At 37.9% G+C, this 22,324-nt stretch overlaps 1 protein-coding gene across 1 annotated transcript; it reads right to left on the reverse strand.

Moving 5' to 3' along the window:
- Positions 1 to 303: 303 nt before the first annotated feature.
- Positions 304 to 21,848, reverse strand: gas2b (growth arrest-specific 2b). Its single transcript, XM_047363682.1, has 8 exons — positions 21,759 to 21,848; positions 16,516 to 16,754; positions 15,807 to 15,916; positions 13,814 to 13,955; positions 11,393 to 11,456; positions 10,317 to 10,884; positions 10,116 to 10,223; positions 304 to 1,859 (listed from the first exon to the last, which is right to left on the reverse strand). Exons 2-8 carry the CDS (start codon positions 16,739 to 16,741, stop codon positions 1,632 to 1,634), a joined length of 1,446 nt encoding a protein of 481 aa, XP_047219638.1. The 5' UTR covers positions 16,742 to 16,754; positions 21,759 to 21,848; the 3' UTR covers positions 304 to 1,631.
- Positions 21,849 to 22,324: the final 476 nt, after the last annotated feature.

Raw genomic sequence — 22,324 nt, forward strand, 5'->3', positions numbered from 1 at the left:
CAAAATTAAATAGAGGCCACCTGGATTTATTTTGATCTTATCATTGCAGAATTATATGCAAAAAGGCAGAGAGTGCTTCTGGCATTTTTTAGGACAACTTTAACTTTCAGTTTCTAATAGTTTTTAGGTATCACTATGTGGTTTTTTTTAACACTTTAAGGGAAAAAATAAATAAATAAAAATATGCCAAATCCCACTAGCACCGACAGGACGGTAATAATCTGTTAAAAGAGATATGATGACATTTTGAACATTTATAAAACGTTTTTATTTTAAGAATCACAATATTCACATTTCAACTGAAGCTGAATTATTGGTGCAGGTTACTTACAGAATTAAAAGTGAACTTCTTAGTCATCACACTAATCTGATGATCTAATTTTAATGATATTATCACACATGGAAACAGAAACAAAACATTACTACTTTCCATAAAGAGCTAAACGTTCAAAATGTTAGGTGTGTAACAATCTAACTTCATCAAGGGTCTATTGATCTCTCTGAAGTTGAAAGAGAGGTTTTATGTGCATATTTTGATGCTATTTTACCTGAATTAACTGTGAAGTAAAACTTTGTAAGCATAAAACTTTAAAAACACAAACCTTAACATACAGTAAACCAAAAAACATTATTATATACAGAATCATTTACAAGGTAATCTGTTTTGATTTCAATCAGGCTTCTCATCTTGGTGCTGTGGATCTGTTGTCAGTGTCTTTCTCAGAACTCACAGAAGTGGCCTGTAGTCATGTCAAGATCCCTCTAATAGTAATACTAATTCTAATACTCCAATACAAAAACTTAATCCTTTTTTTTTTAACCCCATTCTGTAAATCACAGAGAGACAAACACATGAAACAATCAGATTAAATCATCTATTGCTGGCAAGACCTGCTTACTCCCCCAGAATTTCACAGTGTTCGATATACAGTAAGAAGAAAAAGACAAGTTTGCATTCAGAGTTGAACACATTAATCATTATTTAAATTTATAACTGATCCTCAATTATTTCTGGTTTCTTATAAAAGTTTATTGACTTCTAAACTAGAAGAACAAGATTGTTCCCTTCAAAGGGCACTGCCATGTATTGAAAAGTGTATAAACAGTTTGATCATAACACTTCAGGTTCATAAACACATTGCATGTTTTGAAGATTCAGGAACATCATCAGTGGGATAGGCAAATTATAATGAACAGATCCTAATTCATAAGAAAGGCCTTGGTCAGAGCAGTAAAACATGGGTAACAGATCAGATCCTGTGTGTCATGGTCGCCACAACTGAAAAAACTGGTTCTAGAAGCAGCTATCTCAATGTTAATCCCTTACTTCTCAAGGTGTTAGATTTTCTGCTTTATTTAATCGTGTAAAAGTCAATAGTAGCCAAAATCTTTAGGTCAGCTAGACTGTTTAGATTTATTGACTGTCAAAGTTTTTAAAGGTTGATAAATGTCATTTTTAAGCCAGCTACTTTTTGCAAGCTACTACATAAAATCATCACAGATATTCTAAAAGTCATCTCTGTCAGTAATCTATAAAAAAAAAAAAGATGGATTTTAGACACTGAGGTAAAAAGGGTTTCCAACAGTTTGATTAAAATAACTGTTCCTAAGGCCAGACAACGTTTGAGACTCTACTTCTTTCCCCGATGGTGGACACCAACAACCATGTAATTTTCTGTTGATACGTTCAGGCTGGCTGGCTTCACTTTGTCCCGACAGACCCTGACATCAGACTTGCCTGGCATCCCCCTTCCTCCTCTTCCTCCTCCACCTCTGCAGGGGTCGTGTTTCTGCAGGTAACTAATGAAAGTGTCCCACCCACCACCAACACGAACCATGACATCACGTTCATTCAGCATCTGCAAAGGTGACATGAGACAGGAAGGTCAATGCATGTTTGGGGATTCTTATTAATCTGAAGAGCAAAACATTATGTGCACACACACACTTACTCATACATGCATCCACACACACACATGCACACACATAAAACACTGTAATAATCACAAGCTTCTTGTGCACGTGTAGCTCTGGCTATGAGAACCAAATAATCTCCTGGGTAGCTTTGTCCAATCTCATTAAACCAAATGAAATTGCAACTCATGGTAACAGCTGAGCACACATGCAGCACTAATCCAGAAATAAGCATGCATGCTCACATACACACTTTCTCACAAGCATGTATAGATCTGAAGCCCAAAGCATACAAAAGGAACGGCAAAAAATAAGGACCACTACATGACCAGTCTGTATGTTGATTATAGTTCCAATAAGGTAAGTTGAATCTGAATCAAAACATAATTTATGGATTAGATTGTCAGTGTGAAGCCTTGTAAATGAAGAAGAAATTGAAATGTGTTCAGCACAGACCCTTATCTCTCAGGAGACCACCCATCCCCCCCCCCCCCCCCCCCCCCTCCACCTCCCCGCTTCCTGCCCGCCCAATCGCCAATAAACCCTTCATTACTGAACCATTAAGAATGGGATAATACAAGCAGATCTGCTCATCTAATGTGCAGAGGTGTGTTTAACATCGCCCACTGCAGCTGGGGGTGGGGGGGGGGAAACAAATATCATTGCTACAATGCTACAACCAAAGACATGCGCAAAGAGGCTGACCACTGGAGCAGCTTCAAAGGAAACTCCAGACACGGTTCGGCTCAGCTGTCATCCTGCGGATTAAAATGTTAAGCTTGACAGGGGTCAAGTCTGGATAAACCTCCCACCAGTCACCATATAATGAAGGAACAATATTTTTTTCTATTTTTGTTCCCATATTGTGTCAGCTAATAAAACTGGAGGTGTTTGACTTGGCATCTGTATCCAACCTGGTTTATCTGTTTTATAAGCCTTTACAGGGGCCTCGTATATTATTGCATAGTTTACTAAAGTGTACGTCAGAATAAAGGAAACATTCTGTGGCAAAATATTCTGCAGAAGGTCCCTTTGTGGGCTGACCCATCTATATATGTGTCTCTGGAGCCCCTTCAGCACCCCCCGCAAACAAAACAAACAAAGCGTGCTACGTCTGCCCGTAAACCCTTGTCTGGATTCCCATGTCTCCTCCTTTCTGGCTGCTCCATTGATTCTTTCTCTCCGCTCCTGCTGAAATATGCATGAGTGTGTTCGGGATAAGGACAAACACCTGCCAATAGGAGGCAGGCTTCAGCCACATCCACTGCTTTGTTTGACATGTGAAAGTGCACCCATTTACATTTTACAGTAAAGAAACAAACTAAAAAGAATAAAAGAAGTCATATTCTTATGTCCTCGTCTGCATGAGACATGATTAGCAAGAATCACAACTTTATGGTCATTCTCACATCCGTTTATCAGATTGGTCAGTGTTGTAGTATAGGCATGATAGGAGATAATTGCAGAAAACAAATGTGCATACACAGGTGGGTATTTATACAGAGTGTGTCCCTTTTCCTGAACGTCATCTAAAATAATTTGCCTGATGTTTCCAGCACCACACCACACAATATTGCTTGAGGGTTTCTGAATAGGCACAGTAATGGAATTTTGGTTCATATCAGTTTTTGACTTTAGTAAATTGTTATTTTCTGTGTTTTTTGCCTTGGCTTAGGTAAGCTTTAAGTCCAATGCTGTTTGTCCATTACCATAGTATACTAAACTAGTAAACTCCGAAGAATATGAAAAATCTATTTAATGGCAACAGTGGTCCTTAATCTTTGCTAGTAGTGAAACTGTAATGGTTGTCAATAAGATTCAATTGAATTTGATCATATCAACATCTAAAACCTGTATTCACTCCCAGCTTATTTTTTAACTTGTTAGACATAAGAGGTCAGTTACAAAAAAGCTAATTTATTATAATGTAATATTTTTTTAAACATAACCAAGAATCTTTTGTTAGGACTCAGGTACAAAAAAAAGATTAGTTATAAGAAGATCAACATGCTTCAACACTCCATGGATGCAGACCAAGTAATTAATGACAAACAACCTTGACAGGGTGTTGACAATAACATTGTTCTAGGGATAACACCAGAGTCAGTCCAAGGCATAAGGAAACTAAGCAGCAGCTCAGGTCGCCAGCAGAGGAATGGTCAAAAAGGTCAGATTTACAAATTAATAACTATCAATGATATACCATTAAGGATCACACAGCTGAGATATATTGTTTTATGAGTTCCATCCTCAACCCAGCCACTGTTATATTTATAGCTCTAGAAACTGAAGAGGTTCCTAAAAACAAAATACTAAAAATAAACACATACATAAGAAAATGCACTATTCACCCAGAGTGCTAGAAATATATTTTTGTTAAACTCATAAATTTACAAATAAAACAAAGTGACATATGACTCAAACAACAAACATTTTGGCTTTACAGTCAATTATAATATATTTTGTGTGTTGATTAAAAAACTGTTATAAAGGTTATATTATATGAGTAATGCACAGATGTTCAAACCTTGAAGATTATAAGGAAATATCATCTGAACTGTGGTAAGGGATGGTAGTTGGAAGCCCAAAACAAGCCCCTATAAACCTTGGGCTGGATTATTCACTGCACCATTAGCTAAAGCAAACTGTATTTTGGGACTTTAACACATGAATTTTAGATGGGAAGATGGATAACATCGGCTTGTGATAACACCGAAATCAGTGAGCACATTCTGAGCACTTGGAGCTCATATGGACACTTTGAATAAAGAGATAAGAGAGCACATTGCACAGGAATTTACTTGACAACAGCACAGTCTTGCTCAAGTGCTGACATCCTCTTAACTTTCAGCTTTAGACCAAATATAGCCTTATTTTACCTAGATGAGTATCTTATTTAGATGTAGTTTAGACTTATTCTCAACAAGAACGTTTTTTAGATTTTCTGTCACATTAAGTTCTGGACTCTGCCTTGGTCATTCCAAAACTTTGTCATCTGGTAAAGACCTTGGTACATTGTTTTGGACTCACTGTGGTGCTGAATGATAAATTCCCTCTCTTCATAATTTGAGCAGACATTTGTACATTTTGGGTCAAAACTGACTAGTATCTGTAGGAATCTTTTAGCCAGGCCTCAATGTTTTCTTTGAAAGAAAATACATCTTTCTCGCAGCTGTACGTTTTCACCCAGATGCATGTAAAACACAAGAGATTGTTGTTCCATCTAGAACACAACCAGTAGTTAACAGAGTTTTTTAGAGCAAACATGTTATTCAATAAATTTTTTCATAAGCTATTAAATTTTATAAATCAACAATATAATTTTGTATACTGCTGGTTTCTTTTTTGGTTGATTATTTCTGATGTTCTCCATCAGCTATAGGTTCAGAAGTCAGCTTGTGGTAGAGGATAAAGACCAGGGAGCTAATTTAGTTAATGTTTTAGTCAAGAATACTTGAGAGGGGAGAAATAAAGAGGTTTACTAATAAATTGCCAGGCTTAATGCTTTCATGGTTTTACCGAGATACATTGTCTTCAAAATAAGATGTCTACTACATGAAAAACAGATATGAGTTTGCATGGTGATCTGGGGGTGTTTAAATGGATTTCCTTTCTTTGGACACCATCAGTCTGTATCTCTGCTACAAAGCTGAAGGAAAACCTAATTGGTTTCAGAAAGAAAGGAAAGCCTTCCTCTTTTTCAACACCGATGAATGGCAAAGCACTCCACAGCCAGCATGACTGAATAGTCTCCTAAGGGAATAGAAGGGGGTGGCAGGAGGGGTTGGGTGTGAAGTTTACAAGTAAGGAGGGGCGGTCATGCTCCGCCGCTCATTAACAAGCTGTCTGATTAAAGCCCCTTGCTAATGAGTTTGCCTCAGTAATCAATAATATTTGCTCTTTAAAAAGGTCTGCACACAGCAAGTGCTCGCCCAGAAGCAGCACTGAGGTTATCATGATGTATGCTAATTGAGGTGTATGGCATGTTTCCCTGCGCATGCAGAAACATCCATGTGCTTCAATGTAGCGGAAGACGTGAGGGTCGAAGGGCCATTTTGCTCTGTTTGAACGGTTGAGATGTGGTTGCTGAACAGCAATCATGTGAAAAGGAAAAAGGAGAAGTTGTTGTCTAAACTGGTAATTATGGCTGAAAACTGACAGCTGGACACCGTTATAGTATGTTCACATGTAGTAAGGCAAGTCTGCATGGAAAGGATGAGGGCAACAGGCAAAGCAAAGCAGGTATACTGTAGAGGGACTCATTTTTTAAAATTTTGTGATAAAATTAAGTAAAATCTTTTAACTTGCTCTTGTTAGCATATCGCTTATTTAGCCTCGGCTGTCTTACTGATGTTCAGACATGTGCTGTTGTGTAGCTGAGAAGCCAGCTAAAGAGAAACTGCAATTCTCTAACTTGAAGGTGTGCATTCTCCTTTTATAGGAGCATCAACACAATTTGTTACATCCATAACAAATTACCCCCGACAGCAGCAAAAACCATTTAGGAAACTATGGATTCATGTCTTTAGTGATTTTAGCCAGTGATCACAATTGTTGTATATGTTAGACTGTAAATAGTGTTGAAGGCAATCTTTGTATGTTTATTTACGGAAAATATTCCACTATTGCCACATCTAAACACCTAACAGCACTCAAATACAGGTCCTTCTCAAAAAATTAGCATATTGTGATAAAGTTAATTGTTTTCCATAATGTCATGATGAAAATTTAACATTCATATATTTTAGATTCATTGCACACTAACTGAAATATTTCAGGTCTTTTATTGTCTTAATACGGATGATTTTGGCATACAGCTCATGAAAACCCAAAATTCCTATCTCACAAAATTAGCATATCATTAAAAGGGTCTCTAAACGAGCTATGAACCTAATCATCTGAATCAACGAGTTAACTCTAAACACCTGCAAAAGATTCCTGAGGCCTTTAAAACTCCCAGCCTGGTTCATCACTCAAAACCCCAATCATGGGTAAGACTGCCAACCTGACTGCTGTCCAGAAGGCCACTATTGACACCCTCAAGCAAGAGGGTAAGACACAGAAAGACATTTCTGAATGAATAGGCTGTTCCCAGAGTGCTGTATCAAGGCACCTCACTGGGAAGTCTGTGGGAAGGAAAAAGTGTGGCAGAAAACGCTGCACAACGAGAAGAGGTGACCGGACCCTGAGGAAGATTATGGAGAAGGGCCGATTCCAGACCTTGGGGGACCTGCGGAAGCAGTGGACTGAGTCTGGAGTAGAAACATCCAGAGCCACCGTGCACAGGCGTGTGCAGGAAATGGGCTACAGGTGCCGCATTCCCCAGACCTGGGCTACAGAGAAGCAGCACTGGACTGTTGCTCAGTGGTCCAAAATACTTTTTTTTGGATGAAAGCAAATTCTGCATGTCATTCGGAAATCAAGGTGCCAGAGTCTGGAGGAAGACTGGGGAGAAGGAAATGCCAAAATGCCAGAAGTCCAGTGTCAAGTAGCCACAGTCAGTGATGGTCTGGGGTGCCGTGTCAGCTGCTGGTGTTGGTCCACTGTGTTTTATCAAGGGCAGGGTCAATGCAGCTAGCTATCAGGAGATTTTGGAGCACTTCATGCTTCCATCTGCTGAAAAGCTTTATGGAGATGAAGATTTCATTTTTCAGCACGACCTGGCACCTGCTCACAGTGCCAAAACCACTGGTAAATGGTTTACTGACCATGGTATCACTGTGCTCAATTGGCCTGCCAACTCTCCTGACTTGAACCCCATAGAGAATCTGTGGGATATTGTGAAGAGAACGTTGAGAGACTCAAGACCCAACACTCTGGATGAGCTAAAGGCCGCTATCGAAGCATCCTGGGCCTCCATAAGACCTCAGCAGTGCCACAGGCTGATTGCCTCCATGCCACGCCGCATTGAAGCAGTCATTTCTGCAAAAGGATTCCCGACCAAGTATTGAGTGCATAACTGTACATGATTATTTGAAGGTTGACGTTTTTTGTATTAAAAACACTTTTCTTTTATTGGTCGGATGAAATATGCTAATTTTGTGAGATAGGAATGTTGGGTTTTCATGAGCTGTATGCTAAAATCATCCGTATTAAGACAATAAAAGACCTGAAATATTTCAGTTAGTGTGCAATGAATCTAAAATATATGAATGTTAAATTTTCATCATGACATTATGGAAAATAATGAACTTTATCACAATATGCTAATTTTTTGAGAAGGACCTGTATTACATCCTGCAGTCATCTATAGTGCATTGATGCTTTTTATTTGTGTAGATGGATGGATGCATAAAAACAGTGAAATAGAAGCTCCCCTCTCATGTTTAAAACCTCCTTCACACATATGGTTTGGACTCCCAAGTGGGCTGCCATTTAAACCGCACACCAGGGTCACATCTCTGCACACTCACCCTCAGAGAGCCGGGCTTGTTTTTTCTCCAGGTTTTGTGCTCTTCGCTGAAGGTCTACATCCTGAATGCAATCATTGTCAGCAGAGTCCTATCCCAACCCCTGGTTGCCAAGCAACCCTGCCTCCCATTCCTTGAGCCTCCATACGGATGCATAAGAGCGGAGCGTGACTGAAGGCTGAAAGGTACACAGTGACTGAACCTCAGTTGCTCTGACACAATTCACTTGTTGCTAACTAAGCTATTGATTTACGTTCTGAGGGTACACGATACGTTACTTTGTATTTATATACTGTTCTCATTATTACAGTGTCACAAAAATCCTATAAGCCAAAATGTTACATTGAAGCTTTTGATCGGAGTTAAAAGGAGAAATCAAATGTAGCTTTATGTCAATGGTTACCTGTTAGAAATCCAGAGTATAATTTAAAATCCTTCTTCATGAACATAAACCTATGAATGATCAGGCTACTGCTCATGAAAATATTAATGTTCCATGTTTTCTCAGCCAAATACTTTGCTTTCAGGTTTACTGCTGGTTCACAAAGTATAAAAGAAGAACAGGAGGCAGATTATTCAGATATCTGGTTCTTCTCTCTGAAATATTTTCCAGTTTTTGTCTGTGAGGCACACTGCTGACTTTTAACACTAAGCCTAAAACATCCCTTTTAGATAAACCTTTCAGTTTATATACAGCTGGCTCATGGCATGTTTTTGGATCTATTGCTTATAGGGAGTGGATGGACCAGGTGCACTAAGCACCTCAGAAAAGGTTTTGGTTTCTTATTTTACTTTTGACGGCAATGTATACCTTTATGATGGCAACTGTGACCTTTTTCTTCCTCCTCCTTTCTGCTGCCCTTTCTGTCAATGTTTGTCATATTTTGGAGTTTTGGGCTTTTCTTAGAATCCAGTTTTGGACTTTTTTATGGTGTACTGGTTAGTTTTTCTGATAGTTGGTTGTGACTTACACCACCTGCTTTGTTTAACTAATCAGCTCACCTGTTTCTAATCACTCCTTCTAGGCTGCGGATATACAGGTGGACCTCAATAAACTAGAACATCAACAAAAGGTACTATATGAAAGTAGTTTAACTCAAAACGTTTACCTTTATTGTATATAACCATTGCGCACAAATTGATACAGAGTGCTTATCTTTTGTTAGTTTTGATGATTGTGGCTTACAGCCAATAAAATCTCACAATGTGGTTTTCCAGAAAACATGAATATTATATAAGACCAATAAAAAGTTAATTTCAATACAGAAAGGTTGGCCTACAGGAAAGCATGTCCTTGTTCTGCACACTAAATGCATTCAATAGCAGGTCGGGACATGTTTTGCACGAATTACTGGATCAAAGACAGTGTTAATGTAATCATTAAAGCAGTTATGTGTACTTTTGGCAGTGTGGACAGGGGTGAAGTACTGCTAAAAAATAAATCAGCCATAAAGCTTTATGCAGGAGAGGGAAGCTTGAAAACAACATAACATTTCTGTATTAAAACTACTTGTATTCTTGTTTGGTTTATGTTGTGCAAATTGTGGTACAATGCATCGTTGCCTGCGGTATTATCATCAAACAGGTCAGAATGACTTTTGGTTTGTTTTTTTAAAACATTGTTTCAGAAATTTGTGTCTCTGTAGGTATCATTTGGGTATAATTTTTAGAGCGAGGTCTAGAATGGATGGTGTCTAGGGCGTTAAAGGCAGTGAAGTTCTTTCATATGCAGTCTATGATTTATTTGTATAATGTGAGGCTTTTTTAAGACCAAGTCAGTGGGATTCTTACCCGTAAATACAGAACCTTGTCCCCTACACGGTAGCAGCCTTTTGGCTGCTTTTCAACAGGGAACCTGGTGGGACAACTGCAGGGGGGATTTTCGATAATGGTTCTCACCTAAAAGAGATAAAAAAAAAGATTGTTTCAGGGCCAAAGAACAAAATAAGTAAAGGCAAACAAGGCTCATTTTCCTGGAAAAAAAATGCATACAATATCATCCAAAATGCTTGTGCTCATGCTCCTCCGGTTTTTGGACTTGTTGGAAGAACTAGAGGTTTGTGTTGCTGGCTGAGAGGTGATGGCAGCTTTGCAGACTGCAGGAGTATGTTTGTTTTCTGTGGCAGGGCAGACCTCAGCAGAGGATCCCAGAGTTTGGTCTGTTAGGTGTGCTGACAGCAGAGCTGAAGCAGATGTGTCAGCGGCGCAGGATGAAGAGAACAAAGACGGTTGTGTTGAGGCTATCCTTGTACAAAGGTTAGTGGCTGAGAGGGGGGGCTGGGGAGGGGGAGAGGGAGAGGATGTAGGCAGAGGGTTTGTGGTGGCTGATGGAAGATCAGAGGCAAAGGAGGCAGCGAGAGGTTCAGGCAGACAGGTTGTGTTCGAAGTGAGGGGGGCAGGTGAAAGAAGAAGGGAGGAGGCGGGGGGTAGGGAGGATGTTGGTGGTGAATACAATGATGCTGGATAAAAACAGTAGAGAGGAGATGATGGAGATAAGCACCCAGCCTCCTCTCTTTCTATGTTTTCCAGCTTCACCAGCCCTGGTGGCTCCACTCCATTCCTGGGAGTGAGAGAGTGAGATTTAAAAAAAGATAAATTGGTACCGATGAATCAACATGAAATCTAACAAGGCGTTGATTTACAGTCAGGGTTATGTGTAACCTCAAATTCCATTCTGGTAACAAAAAAGTAAATGTGCTGCTGATTAAAGTGAAGCGTACACATCCTGAAGTAATACCTTAATGAGCTCAAAGTAATGAGAAACCAATACAAATATTAAATGTTCATTCAATACTGTACTATAGTCTCACAGCCTCAGAATTCAGAATATTAAAGACTTGATGCATTCTGAGACATTATTTCGATACCCAATAATATGTCAAATCATCTGATCCCTTTAATAAAGACCTTAGCCATAATGTCCCTTCTTTTTGTCTTTTGTTTCTTAACATTCTGAACAACAGCACCAGAAAAACAGAAGTCTCAGTACATCATTTTTATGTCTAATTTAATTCAGTTAATTTTTGAAGATCATCTCCCTGAGTGGGGATTTGTCAAATTTTGTTTACCTGGCTGCAATCCGACCCAGCTCCATCAGGCATAGGCACACCTCCCGAGGTTGCTTATGGAGGACTGCATCAGGAGACACAGGACAAACGATGAAAAAAAGAATGAAAATGTGACTCATCTGAAAGGAAAGACATTTCTGGAGATAAACATCTGTTTTTAACTAAAGCAAGCAGGAGCTTCAGCAGAAACAGGAGAGGCCGGTTCGGGGAATAGCCTTATTCAATGTGCCTTCCTATCTTCAAAGGTGAACAGGAATTCCTGTGGGTTCCTTCAGGTGAGGGCATGGGGGCATTAGAGATTCATTGACAATAGAAACCTCTGCAACCCCAAATGTTTTCTCATCAACAAAAACTGGGTTATTAATGTCACTTAATCCTATTTAAATTGTTAAGATGGGAAAAAGCCCAATAAAAGCCACATGAGTCAAGCACAAGGGCTTTTGACTTTGTACCATAGATTAGAAAAGAAGATGGTTTGACTAAGAGAGGAAACATCCTTTTAAGCAGGTGTAAAGCCCAGTACGCTTCCTGTCACACATTGTTTGGGGATTTATCTGCATATAATCATGGCCACACATCTCTGGCTTTGCTTGGACATGCCCTAGTTGGACGTGTGCAGAGAAAAGCAAGCCTAAAAAATACTGAACTATATTGGTCTGCAATTCTGTCCTGAATGATACTGGTAATGCAATAAGTTGGTTTTAAACAATATAATGACATGTCACAAATATACCTTCCCCTTATAAATTATCATCTTTGTTAGACATAAAAGATTGAGACTATGATAAATAATTTAAAAGCTCTTTATACCTTTTAATTATACAGGATGACAATCATCCTGTATAATTAAAGTAAAACAAACATGAGGTGAAAAAGGCATAGTAACCAAGTTTCATCAAAATGCCACCACCCTTTGAATTAGTTGCAGCATTGAGCTATTTGCTAGAAGTCAATCAGCATGTCACATCTTGACTTGTCAATATTTGCCCAGTCTGCCTCCATTTCAGATTGTGACCACGTGTCTTGTTCATAGCCCTCTTTAGGTGACCCCCCTTAGATTTTCTGTCACATTAAGTTCTGGACTCTGCCTTGGTCATTCCAAAACTTTGTCATCTGGTAAAGACCTTGGTACATTGTTTTGGACTCACTGTGGTGCTGAATGATAAATTCCCTCTCTTCATAATTTGAGCAGACATTTGGACATTTTGGGTCAAAACTGACTAGTATCTGTAGGAATCTTTTAGCCAGGCCTCAATGTTTTCTTTGAAAGAAAATACATCTTTCTCGCAGCTGTACTTTTTCACCCAGATGCATGTAAAACACAAGAGATTGTTGGTCCATCTAGAACACAACCAGTAGTTAACAGAATTTGGTAGGACTGCTGAAATTTGTTTCAGGTTAATCAGTTTCACTATAACAGATGGCTTCTTCTCAAGAAGAAGATAAATATTACTTGAGGAGTTTGCACACTTATATAACCAGGTTATTGTAGTTTTGCCAGTTGAATTCTACAGGATATACGTCATATTTCGTTTTTTAATTATTGCTGTGTTTACATCACACAAAAGCTAGCTTTTTAACAAAGCTTTGCTTTCATGAAATGGTGTCATAAACCCAAATAGAGATGAGGAATGGAGGTGCATGATGACAACTGATTTTAATAGTAAATGAATAGAGGAAACCAACAGAACAAGCTGGTGGCAACAACAGATGAACTTAAACTGACTGAGAAAACCATTAACACTTTATACTGGGGAGTTTCATTACTGGAATGCTAGACATGCTAGAGTTCATAACCAGATGAGAGACAGCAGGGAGCTGAGACACTGAGGGAATGTACTGGGTAAACACAGAAAAGATTCACTAACCAAAATTTAGGAACAATCAGAAACTTAAAATGCTACAGATAGTGACATATGTGCTGTTTTTATGTTCTCTGTTCCAAGTTTCTTGTGATTTTTTATTTTATTTTGAGAGAAACAAATAAAAAAATGTTTAAAACGATACAATAATTTTGAAAACACAAACTAAGTTATCTTTAAATCATAGATTGCAATTTCAATATATACATTCAAACATTATTTCAAAGTTCAGGCAACTGATCATATCAGCAACAAAGTAAAAGAGCAAATAAAGTTACTATAAATTCAAATCATTGCTAGAAAATGAGTTGTGAACAGCATAAAAGATACATGTCATAGTAGTGGAAAGACTAAACAGAAAATGTAACATCATTAGGTCTCCACAATATCATTTTATCAAACTTGTACACATACCATAACACACACATTTAACAATTCTAAGTCTGAAAGCCTTAGTTTTGAATCAAATGCATAATTACTGTCACATGACAGTTTATTATCAGAGGGAGAAACATGTCATAGCTGTCTAAAGGGGGAAGAAAATCCAGGTTTAACTTACCTAAATCCTCAGACTCAAAAAGGTACGCCTCATCAACTCCAATCTTTCGACACCAGTAGAGGAAGTTGGCGGTATTGTCACGGGCGAAAAATGATCCAGAAGTTGCATCAGCTCGCCAATGGAGCACTCTTCTGACAAAGGACTGCAATGGTTTTAAATGTATGAAGTAAGTCTGTAGTGGGAACATGTTCACCTTTTCCTGCAGAAAACCCTAATTAGATTTAAGGCAGTCTTTAAACCTGCATAATGGAAAACAATACACACCCATTTTTTATTTATTTTTTTAAACACAGCTGTGTGTTGATATAAGTAGCTGCTGGGACATTCTCCAAAATGCTGATTGTTCTGTGCACAAGGAAAGCAATTCAGGAAAAATATCAAAATACAACTGTAGCAAATTGAGACTAATAATGGAAAAGATGACTAGACCGCAATCATTAATTCATTTTATTACAGCCTGGGAGCAAACTTGTTTTATTATTCTGTTGAGTTTAACAAAGCTTCTGTCAAGCAATATATTTTAAAAGCTAAATCAAACAAAATGTACATCTTCATTTGTTCTGATTGTTAGCCTTAATTGCACTCTTCATCTAATTTTTAAAATGTATTGTTAGAATTTTGTAATGTTTTGTTAAAATAGATTTTCCACAAGTTGATTGGAGTTGATTTTATTCAGAATAGAATTCCAAATCCTCCTGCACACATTTGAGGCCATCCACTATCTTTCCCTTCATTGTCTGACAGATCTTCGCCACATGGTCACTTCCTTCCGCTCCCTCAGGCCATCCACCTCGCTGTACCCTATGCCCGTCTTAGCACCATGGTGAGCAGAGCTTTCAGCTTTCAGCCTCTCTGCTCACCGACTTTGGATTTTAATCCTGCCGGACATTTAAAATATTGAGTCCCCCCCCTCTGTTCAGACCCAGAGTCAAAATCCATCTGCATACTCTCTGCAACCGTAGTGTCTCAGTTTATTCTGCGTGTAATTGCTTTGTTTGTACAGACTCCTTGGGCATTTTCAAATGTGCTTATAAATAAAACTGTGTGAGTATGTGTGAATATGTGTGGGGGAGTGCGATAAGTATATCCCCATTCCTCAGAAATGTGTTGTCACACTTAAATGTTTCGGGTAAAATTATATTTTATGTCAGACATAGATAAGCTAAATAAATTCAAAGAGCAGTTTTTAGATGATGCTTTAATTTCTTAAGAGAGATAAAGCTATCTAAACCAACCTTGCCCTTTGTGTAAATATAATTACCCTCTATGTTTAACCATGTTTTCTGGCTCAGGGTCATTAGTCAGACTCTGGTACATGCATGGTAGATTAATTATCCTCTCTCAAGTTAACTTATGTAACAATGTCTGTACATGGTTGTTTGTCGTGTGTTTCTCTGTGTATCCAGTGATTGACCAGCAAACTCTCCAGTGTTTACCCAGCCTCTTGCCCAATGAAGGGAAAAGACACCAGCTTCCCTCACTAACCCTGTAGGATAAACGGGTATAGATGGATGTAGGGAGAGTGCCCTGAACACCTATCGGTGGAAAATCTAAATGTGAATTATGATTAAATGGTTTAAAGTAGAGGCGACTGTGGCTCAGTAGGAAGAGTAGTTGTCTTGCAATCAGAAGGTTGTGGGTTTGATTCCAGCTTCCTCCTGCCATATGTTGATGTGCCCCTGGGCAAGGCACTTAACCTCAAGTTGCCTACCGATCTGCATATCGGTGTATGAATGTGGCTCTAGTGTAAAGTGCTTTGAGCGGTCTGTATGACTGGAAAAGCGCAATTTAAGTTCAGTCCATTTACCATTTAGAAATTCATAATTGTTTGTGCCTCTGTAGTATAAATATGACATGAGCCAGATCTTTGCCATTCTTAAAATGGGAAAGATGAGAGAAAATTATATTTCAGTTGTAGGTGGGTTGATTGTGATAAGTTTGGGACACTGGTGAATGGGGGAGGAGCTGTGAATAATTTGTGATTGTGCAGCACCTTGTCATTGCTGGCGAGAATCATCTTCTCTTGGAGCATTTGTGCTAGTTGACAGAGGAGAACGCCATTATCCAACTTTTCCATCAAACTGTCTGCTGTGAGGTTCAACCCTAAGGAATACACATACACACATTTACTCACTTGCACAAATGTACACTGATCAAACATACTGTAACAACAAAACATCTGTCTAACTATGTCCTATCGTTTCTATTCATCAAGCACAGTTTTAACCCAAATGACTAAAACGTGAGGAGAAAATTAACAGTTCAACAATGTGAACCAGGGATTTTGAAGGAGGACCTTTTTATGCAAGACATTTATCAAGTTTGAATCACTCTGTTGGCATCTTTCAACATGCTCTGACATGTGCAGACTCTTTATAATTTCCTGCACAATGCAACATAGTGCAAAGAAACATCTCTGAATGTATAGGGCTTTCAAGGTTTTGGGAAAATACTTAGCTTAATTTGTTTTTGTGCTAAAGAAAACTGCATAAATTGTACTAAGTGCTTTAATCAAAATAAGAAGTTTTAGGGTCCTTTTCATGTTCAGCAAACAAAGCTTGAAGTAAGCTGCTTTTAATAAAATACCTTTGAAGTGCTTTAAATGCACAGATTGAAAGGCACCTGTGTTTTCATAGTAAAAGAAAAAAAGTTGTTTTTCTTTTCTCTTTAAAAGACTGCAGTAAGAAAAGAAGACTTCCCACCCATAATGGAGTTGAGCCAGAGGGCCAGATCCTCTTTCATAGGCAGGAGGCTGGCATCATGGCGGTAAGGTATCCACTGGTTGTACTCCTGAAGACAGCTGAGCCCCGGCCCTAAGTGTTTGTACTTCGGAGAGAGAGGACAGCTCATACCCAATCCGGTTAGCTGTCTTGGACTCAGAGGATCATCAAGGCTGGTTGTGTTCATCATTCCCGTTTCTCTTGTCATACTTCTGCTCTAACTGGTGGAGCAAATGTTAGATATGTTTTACATTTTCCTCTTTGTTTTACTGGCAATTAAATGGATTTAAAATGTGAAAATATGTAACAAATCATATTGTACCTGTGTGAGAATGTGTTTTTGTGCATTTTGATTAATGGAATTCATAAATCCATTAAAAATGGTCTAAACCTGATGGCTGAAAATCATAAAATGAATCCTTACCGTGAAAGCAAAATAACTCATACTAGCACAATCACAGTGTAACATAAATAGAAAACATGAAGCCACTTATTGAACTGATTCTGCATGTGATCCAAGAGGACCACACATATTTAGATAACAGTTAAAATATTCTTTTTACTGGTACTTCAGTATATTGTGTATACAAAGGTATAGGTAAATAGATTGTTTTGCACTGTTAGATGGAGAACACTTACATTTCATGTTATCAAAAGAAGAATAGAGCATCTGAGAGAAAACAAAATCTCATAATATGTCTATATGTGGGTATTATAATTTGGACCTGTCCTGGTGAGCACGTGCCTACATGGGGGAAGGTATTGTTTAAACAATTAGATTTCTTTCTTGCGTTTTAATACTGGGCCTTACTCTTGCACACATGTAGTTTGGCTGTAAAATACAGTGTGTGAGTGACACCATGCTTTTTGTGGCTCCAACAAAATGCATGAATTGTTGGTTTGTGTTAAGTCAAGGTGTTCAAACACGTGTTCTGAAAATTCAGATGGTCCCTTTCTGGTACCAGTGTAATGTCCTTGATTTTAAGTGAAAATTGAAAAATTACATATAGACGTCTGCTTCTATTTAAAATCTTAAAAATTCTTAAAAACTTTTAAGAAGGTTTTATAAAATATATCAAATGAGTTATTGGGTTTCACTTTGGATTGCATGGGTTCCTGTACCCAAAAGATGTAAACAGAAGGATTTGCCACCACCACGATAAAGACTGCACCCACAAAAACAACATGTTGAAACACATAATGTGGCTGCAACATTTCAACATCTTTGATGCACAGACCTCGAATTTTTAGCCAAACACCAGACATCCATTAATCAAAGGGATTAAACTGACTTTAGACAGATTGTGCTTAATGGGACGTACAGCCGTCGTCCTGAGCCAGTCTCCTGGAGCTGCTACATGGCTCATTTATTCGGTTCCCACACCAAACTCCAGCAGAAAACTTGGCCCCCAGTAGAGACATGCTCTGACTATTAGCAATACTCTGGCTAATCAGCTGGAATTAAGGTGAAAACACAAACAGCGGGTACCTGGTCTTAATTGGAGTTAGACAGAACAAACAGCTCAGTTTGAAATGTAACAAAAAGTTCAAAATTAACAGATTAATATTGAAACAGCAATTAGCAGTGGTGTTTTTTTTTTAACTGGGCCAAATCTCAATAAGATCTTAGTTCAGTTTGTGTATCAAAACCAAACCCTTATAAAACAAAAACCAAACGTCTGGATAGAATAACTTCTTTGAGCAAATTATTATAAATAATTTTGAGATATTAACATCAATCACATTAATATTACTATTAATAGTAATAAATCCCACAGGACCTCTTTCCTAAACACACATAGTCTCCCAGTCCTTATGAAAACCAGTGGCAGTGAAGTTTTCGGAAACAGCATATTGTACATATGCAAAGGTGGGTTGTAACTAGTTACATTAACTTGAGAAACGTTTTGAAAAAAAATATACTTCTAGGAGTAGTTTTACTGCATTGAATGCTTTACTTCTACTTGAGTAATGTTATTGTGAAGTAACATTACTCTTACTTGAGTACAGTTTCTGACCACTCTATCCACCTACAGTTACTTCACACAAGAAAAAAACAAACATGTTTAAACGAAAATCTAGTCAAACTTACAGTTGTTAAAGTGAGACCTCTTGTTTGCACACAAGCTTCTTGTTCCAATGTCATATCCTATCTGACAAGCCTGCTGAGCCATTTGGAGGTTTAAACAGTATGTATATTGTACCTGGTAGTACTTTGCACTGTTCTAACATGTGTACAATACATCACGTACTATAAGTATTGGGTTCAAATGCGTCGTGTTATGAAGAATATATTGTGGAAATGTTTTGTTCTGCAGCCTGAATTTGTTGTTTTATCATGTTGTTGTTAATTATTTCTCTGTTCTTATTTTTTTTAATACCAGAATTTGCATGTAACTTTACATAATTTTTCATAAATTAGACCAGATGTTGTGTTTTGCAACAGTTTTACCAAATGCTTTAGATAACTACTTTTACCTGTACTTGAGTAAAACTATTTTGAAGTAGTGCTACTCTTACTTAAGAACAATCTTTGGCTACTCTACCCACCTCTATATATGACCACAGGTAGCTACTCTGCCATAAATGGTTTACAGCCATCCAAATAGCTCTTTTTGCTTACGTTTACATCTTGATACAATATTTATCACTTTCATCATCCCAACTTCCTGGAGCAATTATAAATGGCAAAGTCATTAGGATGCAGTACAAGGGGACTATAACGGTCAGTGCAAAATATCAAGACAAGCCATCTAAAAGAAGTGTGACAAATATTTTCTCTTTTTGGCATAATCTGGAGGACAGGTCTTTTTTGGTTAGAGAAGCAAATAACCAATATGCATCTAAATGGTGCCAAAATAGGAGATGAACAAACTGTACCATTTTATTTAAAAAAATAGTAAGATCCCACCTCCCTCCCAGTTTCTGGTAATTGTAACATTCAAAACATCTCTCACTTACTTTGATAGTCAAATTAACCAAGATTTATGTAAACACATGTAAGGACTAAACGCACAATGAGCAAAGACAGATGGAAACAAAGGTAACCCTGTTCTGAAGGATTTTTGTCAGCTTCTTTGTGGGTGCCGGGGTTGTGCAAAAGTGCAAAAGAGACAAATGTTTGCAAAAGGTTTAGCCTTCCCAAGAAAGGATGAGTTTTGTTTCTTCGCTTAGTGCAAAGTTCTGGGAAAGTCTAGATCAGTACAATATAGAAGTGCCAATTTAACCTTTACAGTTCACAATAGCATGGAAAACATGCAGAAAGTCTGCTGTTAAACTCGCAACACATTTAAATCCTACGGTAGCACTGCAGAAAGAATTGTCACCCTGTTATGATCACTAAAGTCAAATGGGCTCTGGCATACTTTGGAAACTCATAGCTGTATGAAATGTATTGAACTGTATTATGCAAACGGACAAGCATTAAATCTCCACAAGATGTCAAAACAGTAGCTTTTTTAGCCACTCTTGCCTTGATTTGAAGAATGCAAGATTAACATCTGTCATATAAAGTTAGTCTCCCACCTAAGCACCTAAGATCTTTGCAGACTCTTCTTTGCTGACTCTTGGCAACTTTTTTATCAGCTTAGGGTGTCAGTTTTAAAAGTTGACAAAGCCCAGGCCAGTGCAGATAGAGATTCCAAAGTTATGTAAAGGAGTGCACTGGTGTCCATTGCACAGGAATGAATGTAAAATTGACAAGAAAGGTTTATTAGAATTTTGATATAGATGCTACCATCAACACAACATGTTTTCAAGGAAAGTTTTAATTATTTCAGTAGGAAAGCTTTTAAATACTGTTGAGTTGCTGCAACATTTTATGTAGTAATAATGTTTACAGAATCCTACCTCAAACATGTAATTGTTGAAATTTCAAGGTCTCAAATTTCACAAATTATGAATACATGAATTAAAAGATAAGTCTGAGATAACATAATGGTTAGTGAGCCTTTTTAGTCACTCTTTAAAACTAAATACGTACAAACTATGTACAGTGTACATATAGTCTGTCAGTAAGTTTGGACTCTGCTCTGTTGGACATGATTGTATGCCAGTTATTATATGCTTTTCATAGGACATGGTGAAAAAGAGTCTTTGTAAGCCCACCATCCAGACATGGGACAGGTCTGCAGGGTGTGTTTACAAGGTGTATATATAGGGCACAGCCTGCCAAGTTTGAGGTTAGTCTTACTGGTTGACCTGCAGACCATGAGAGCCTTTTTCTAAGAAAACATCCAGGTGCAAGATTCACGCCTCTGCTACAAGACGACTCTGCTGGGAAGACCTGGCAGAGGTCACCCACAGGTCCAGTTCACAGACACTAGCAGCCTTTATACTCCTGCAGAGCTTAGTGTTGAATCTATCTGCACACACACACAGGTCTATGCATGTATCTGTGTTTCTATTCCACCTCATTTATTGTTGCTTGCCTTGAGTGAATGCTTGCAGAGAAGATTTGCTTCAGTGGTATCTCCAAGCTCTTAATTAGGCTATTAAGAATTTTCACTGCATTTAGGTAGCAACAGCTGATACGGCACGCCATCTGCTCAGAATGATGCATCCAAAGTGGTGGTTCTGAAATAAATCAACGTCTTAAAAAGCTGTAAATATGTTGTATATAAGGAAAATGTGAGTGTGATTGATGCTTCTTCTGGAAATAAAACCAGTTTGTATTTGGCAAACAGCTTTTATTTCCTTCAGCTGGTATGACAGCTTTCCTTTTGTCTCTGCTAGACCACGTAAATTTCAGACCATCAGAGCTGGGAGAGGTTAACGCGATTCAGTTTCACAAATAAACTCATGTTTTTTCAAATATGCCGATTACAAACAACAGTACATGGAGATAATGTCTTTACTGCTGTCACATCATGACACTTGTGTCACATCATAACACTTGTCACTAACATGATAGCTCAATCTATTCACAAATCCAAAATTCAAAATACTATAGGTTTCATCTCGATAAGTAATAGTATAATGCAAAAAATATGAATAAAAATGTCTAGTCGAATCATCAAGACCTCATAGCATGTAATACATTTCAAAACCTTCAAAACCTAAATCTAATATATGTTTTATAACTCTTTCTCTTAAGGTTTAAAAAAAGAAATTGAACATTTAATAAAAATCTAATTTAAGCACCGATTTATACAGGTGTTATAGCAGTTACATTCATTTTCTCAAGATCGACTATCCCAAAGATCAAATAAAGATTATTTATATACTTGCCAAACTCCAACACTGCAAAACCTTTCCAAGGATGTGCTTTCTTTCTTCTACAGCAAATTATCCTCACGCTTACATGCATACATGACTCAGAACCAGAAATTCATCTCCCGCAGCTTGGGCGCATGAGAGTGAACAAGAGTGAAACAGGGGGAAGAGTTAAAACAAGACTTCATGCACATGCCTGCAAGTTTCTGGTGTCACCTTACAAAATGAGATCAGAGGAGCAAGCACCTAAACTGAAATTATCATCAGCGCAAAGGTTGTTTACATTCCAAGTGTTTTTTTTTTTATGTAGAAAGAAAGAGAAAAAGTTAATTAAGTAATTTATGTGGTGCTTAAATGAACGTTAAACCAGTCATAAAGAATGGAGTAGTCTGTGAATAAAGGTTGCTAATGCAAGATCATGTAAGTAAGTCTGTTCCAACACATGCATGTTTATTCCAACTGATTCTTCCAATTTTGTTATGACTTTTGGGTTTTACTCCTCCCACAGTTAAGGTAAAGGCCATACAAAAAACATCATCTAAAGACTTTCATGTTGAGGTTTTAGTGTCTTAAACAT

The sequence above is a fragment of the Girardinichthys multiradiatus genome, chromosome 4, assembly GCF_021462225.1.
Source record: "Girardinichthys multiradiatus isolate DD_20200921_A chromosome 4, DD_fGirMul_XY1, whole genome shotgun sequence".
Classification (NCBI taxonomy): Eukaryota; Metazoa; Chordata; class Actinopteri; order Cyprinodontiformes; family Goodeidae; genus Girardinichthys; species Girardinichthys multiradiatus.

What these genes read in the sequence shown, in the direction of transcription:
- gas2b (XM_047363682.1), bottom strand. Translation starts at nt 16,741, where the DNA reads ATGACAAGAGAAACGGGAATGATGAACACAACCAGCCTTGATGATCCT. An exon ending in CTGGCTCAACTCCATTATGG is followed by an intron (nt 15,917 to 16,515) that starts GTGGGAAGTCTT and finishes TGTATTCCTTAG; the next exon opens with GGTTGAACCTCACAGCAGAC. An exon ending in CAAGCATTTTGGATGATATT is followed by an intron (nt 10,224 to 10,316) that starts GTATGCATTTTT and finishes TATCTCTTTTAG; the next exon opens with GTGAGAACCATTATCGAAAA.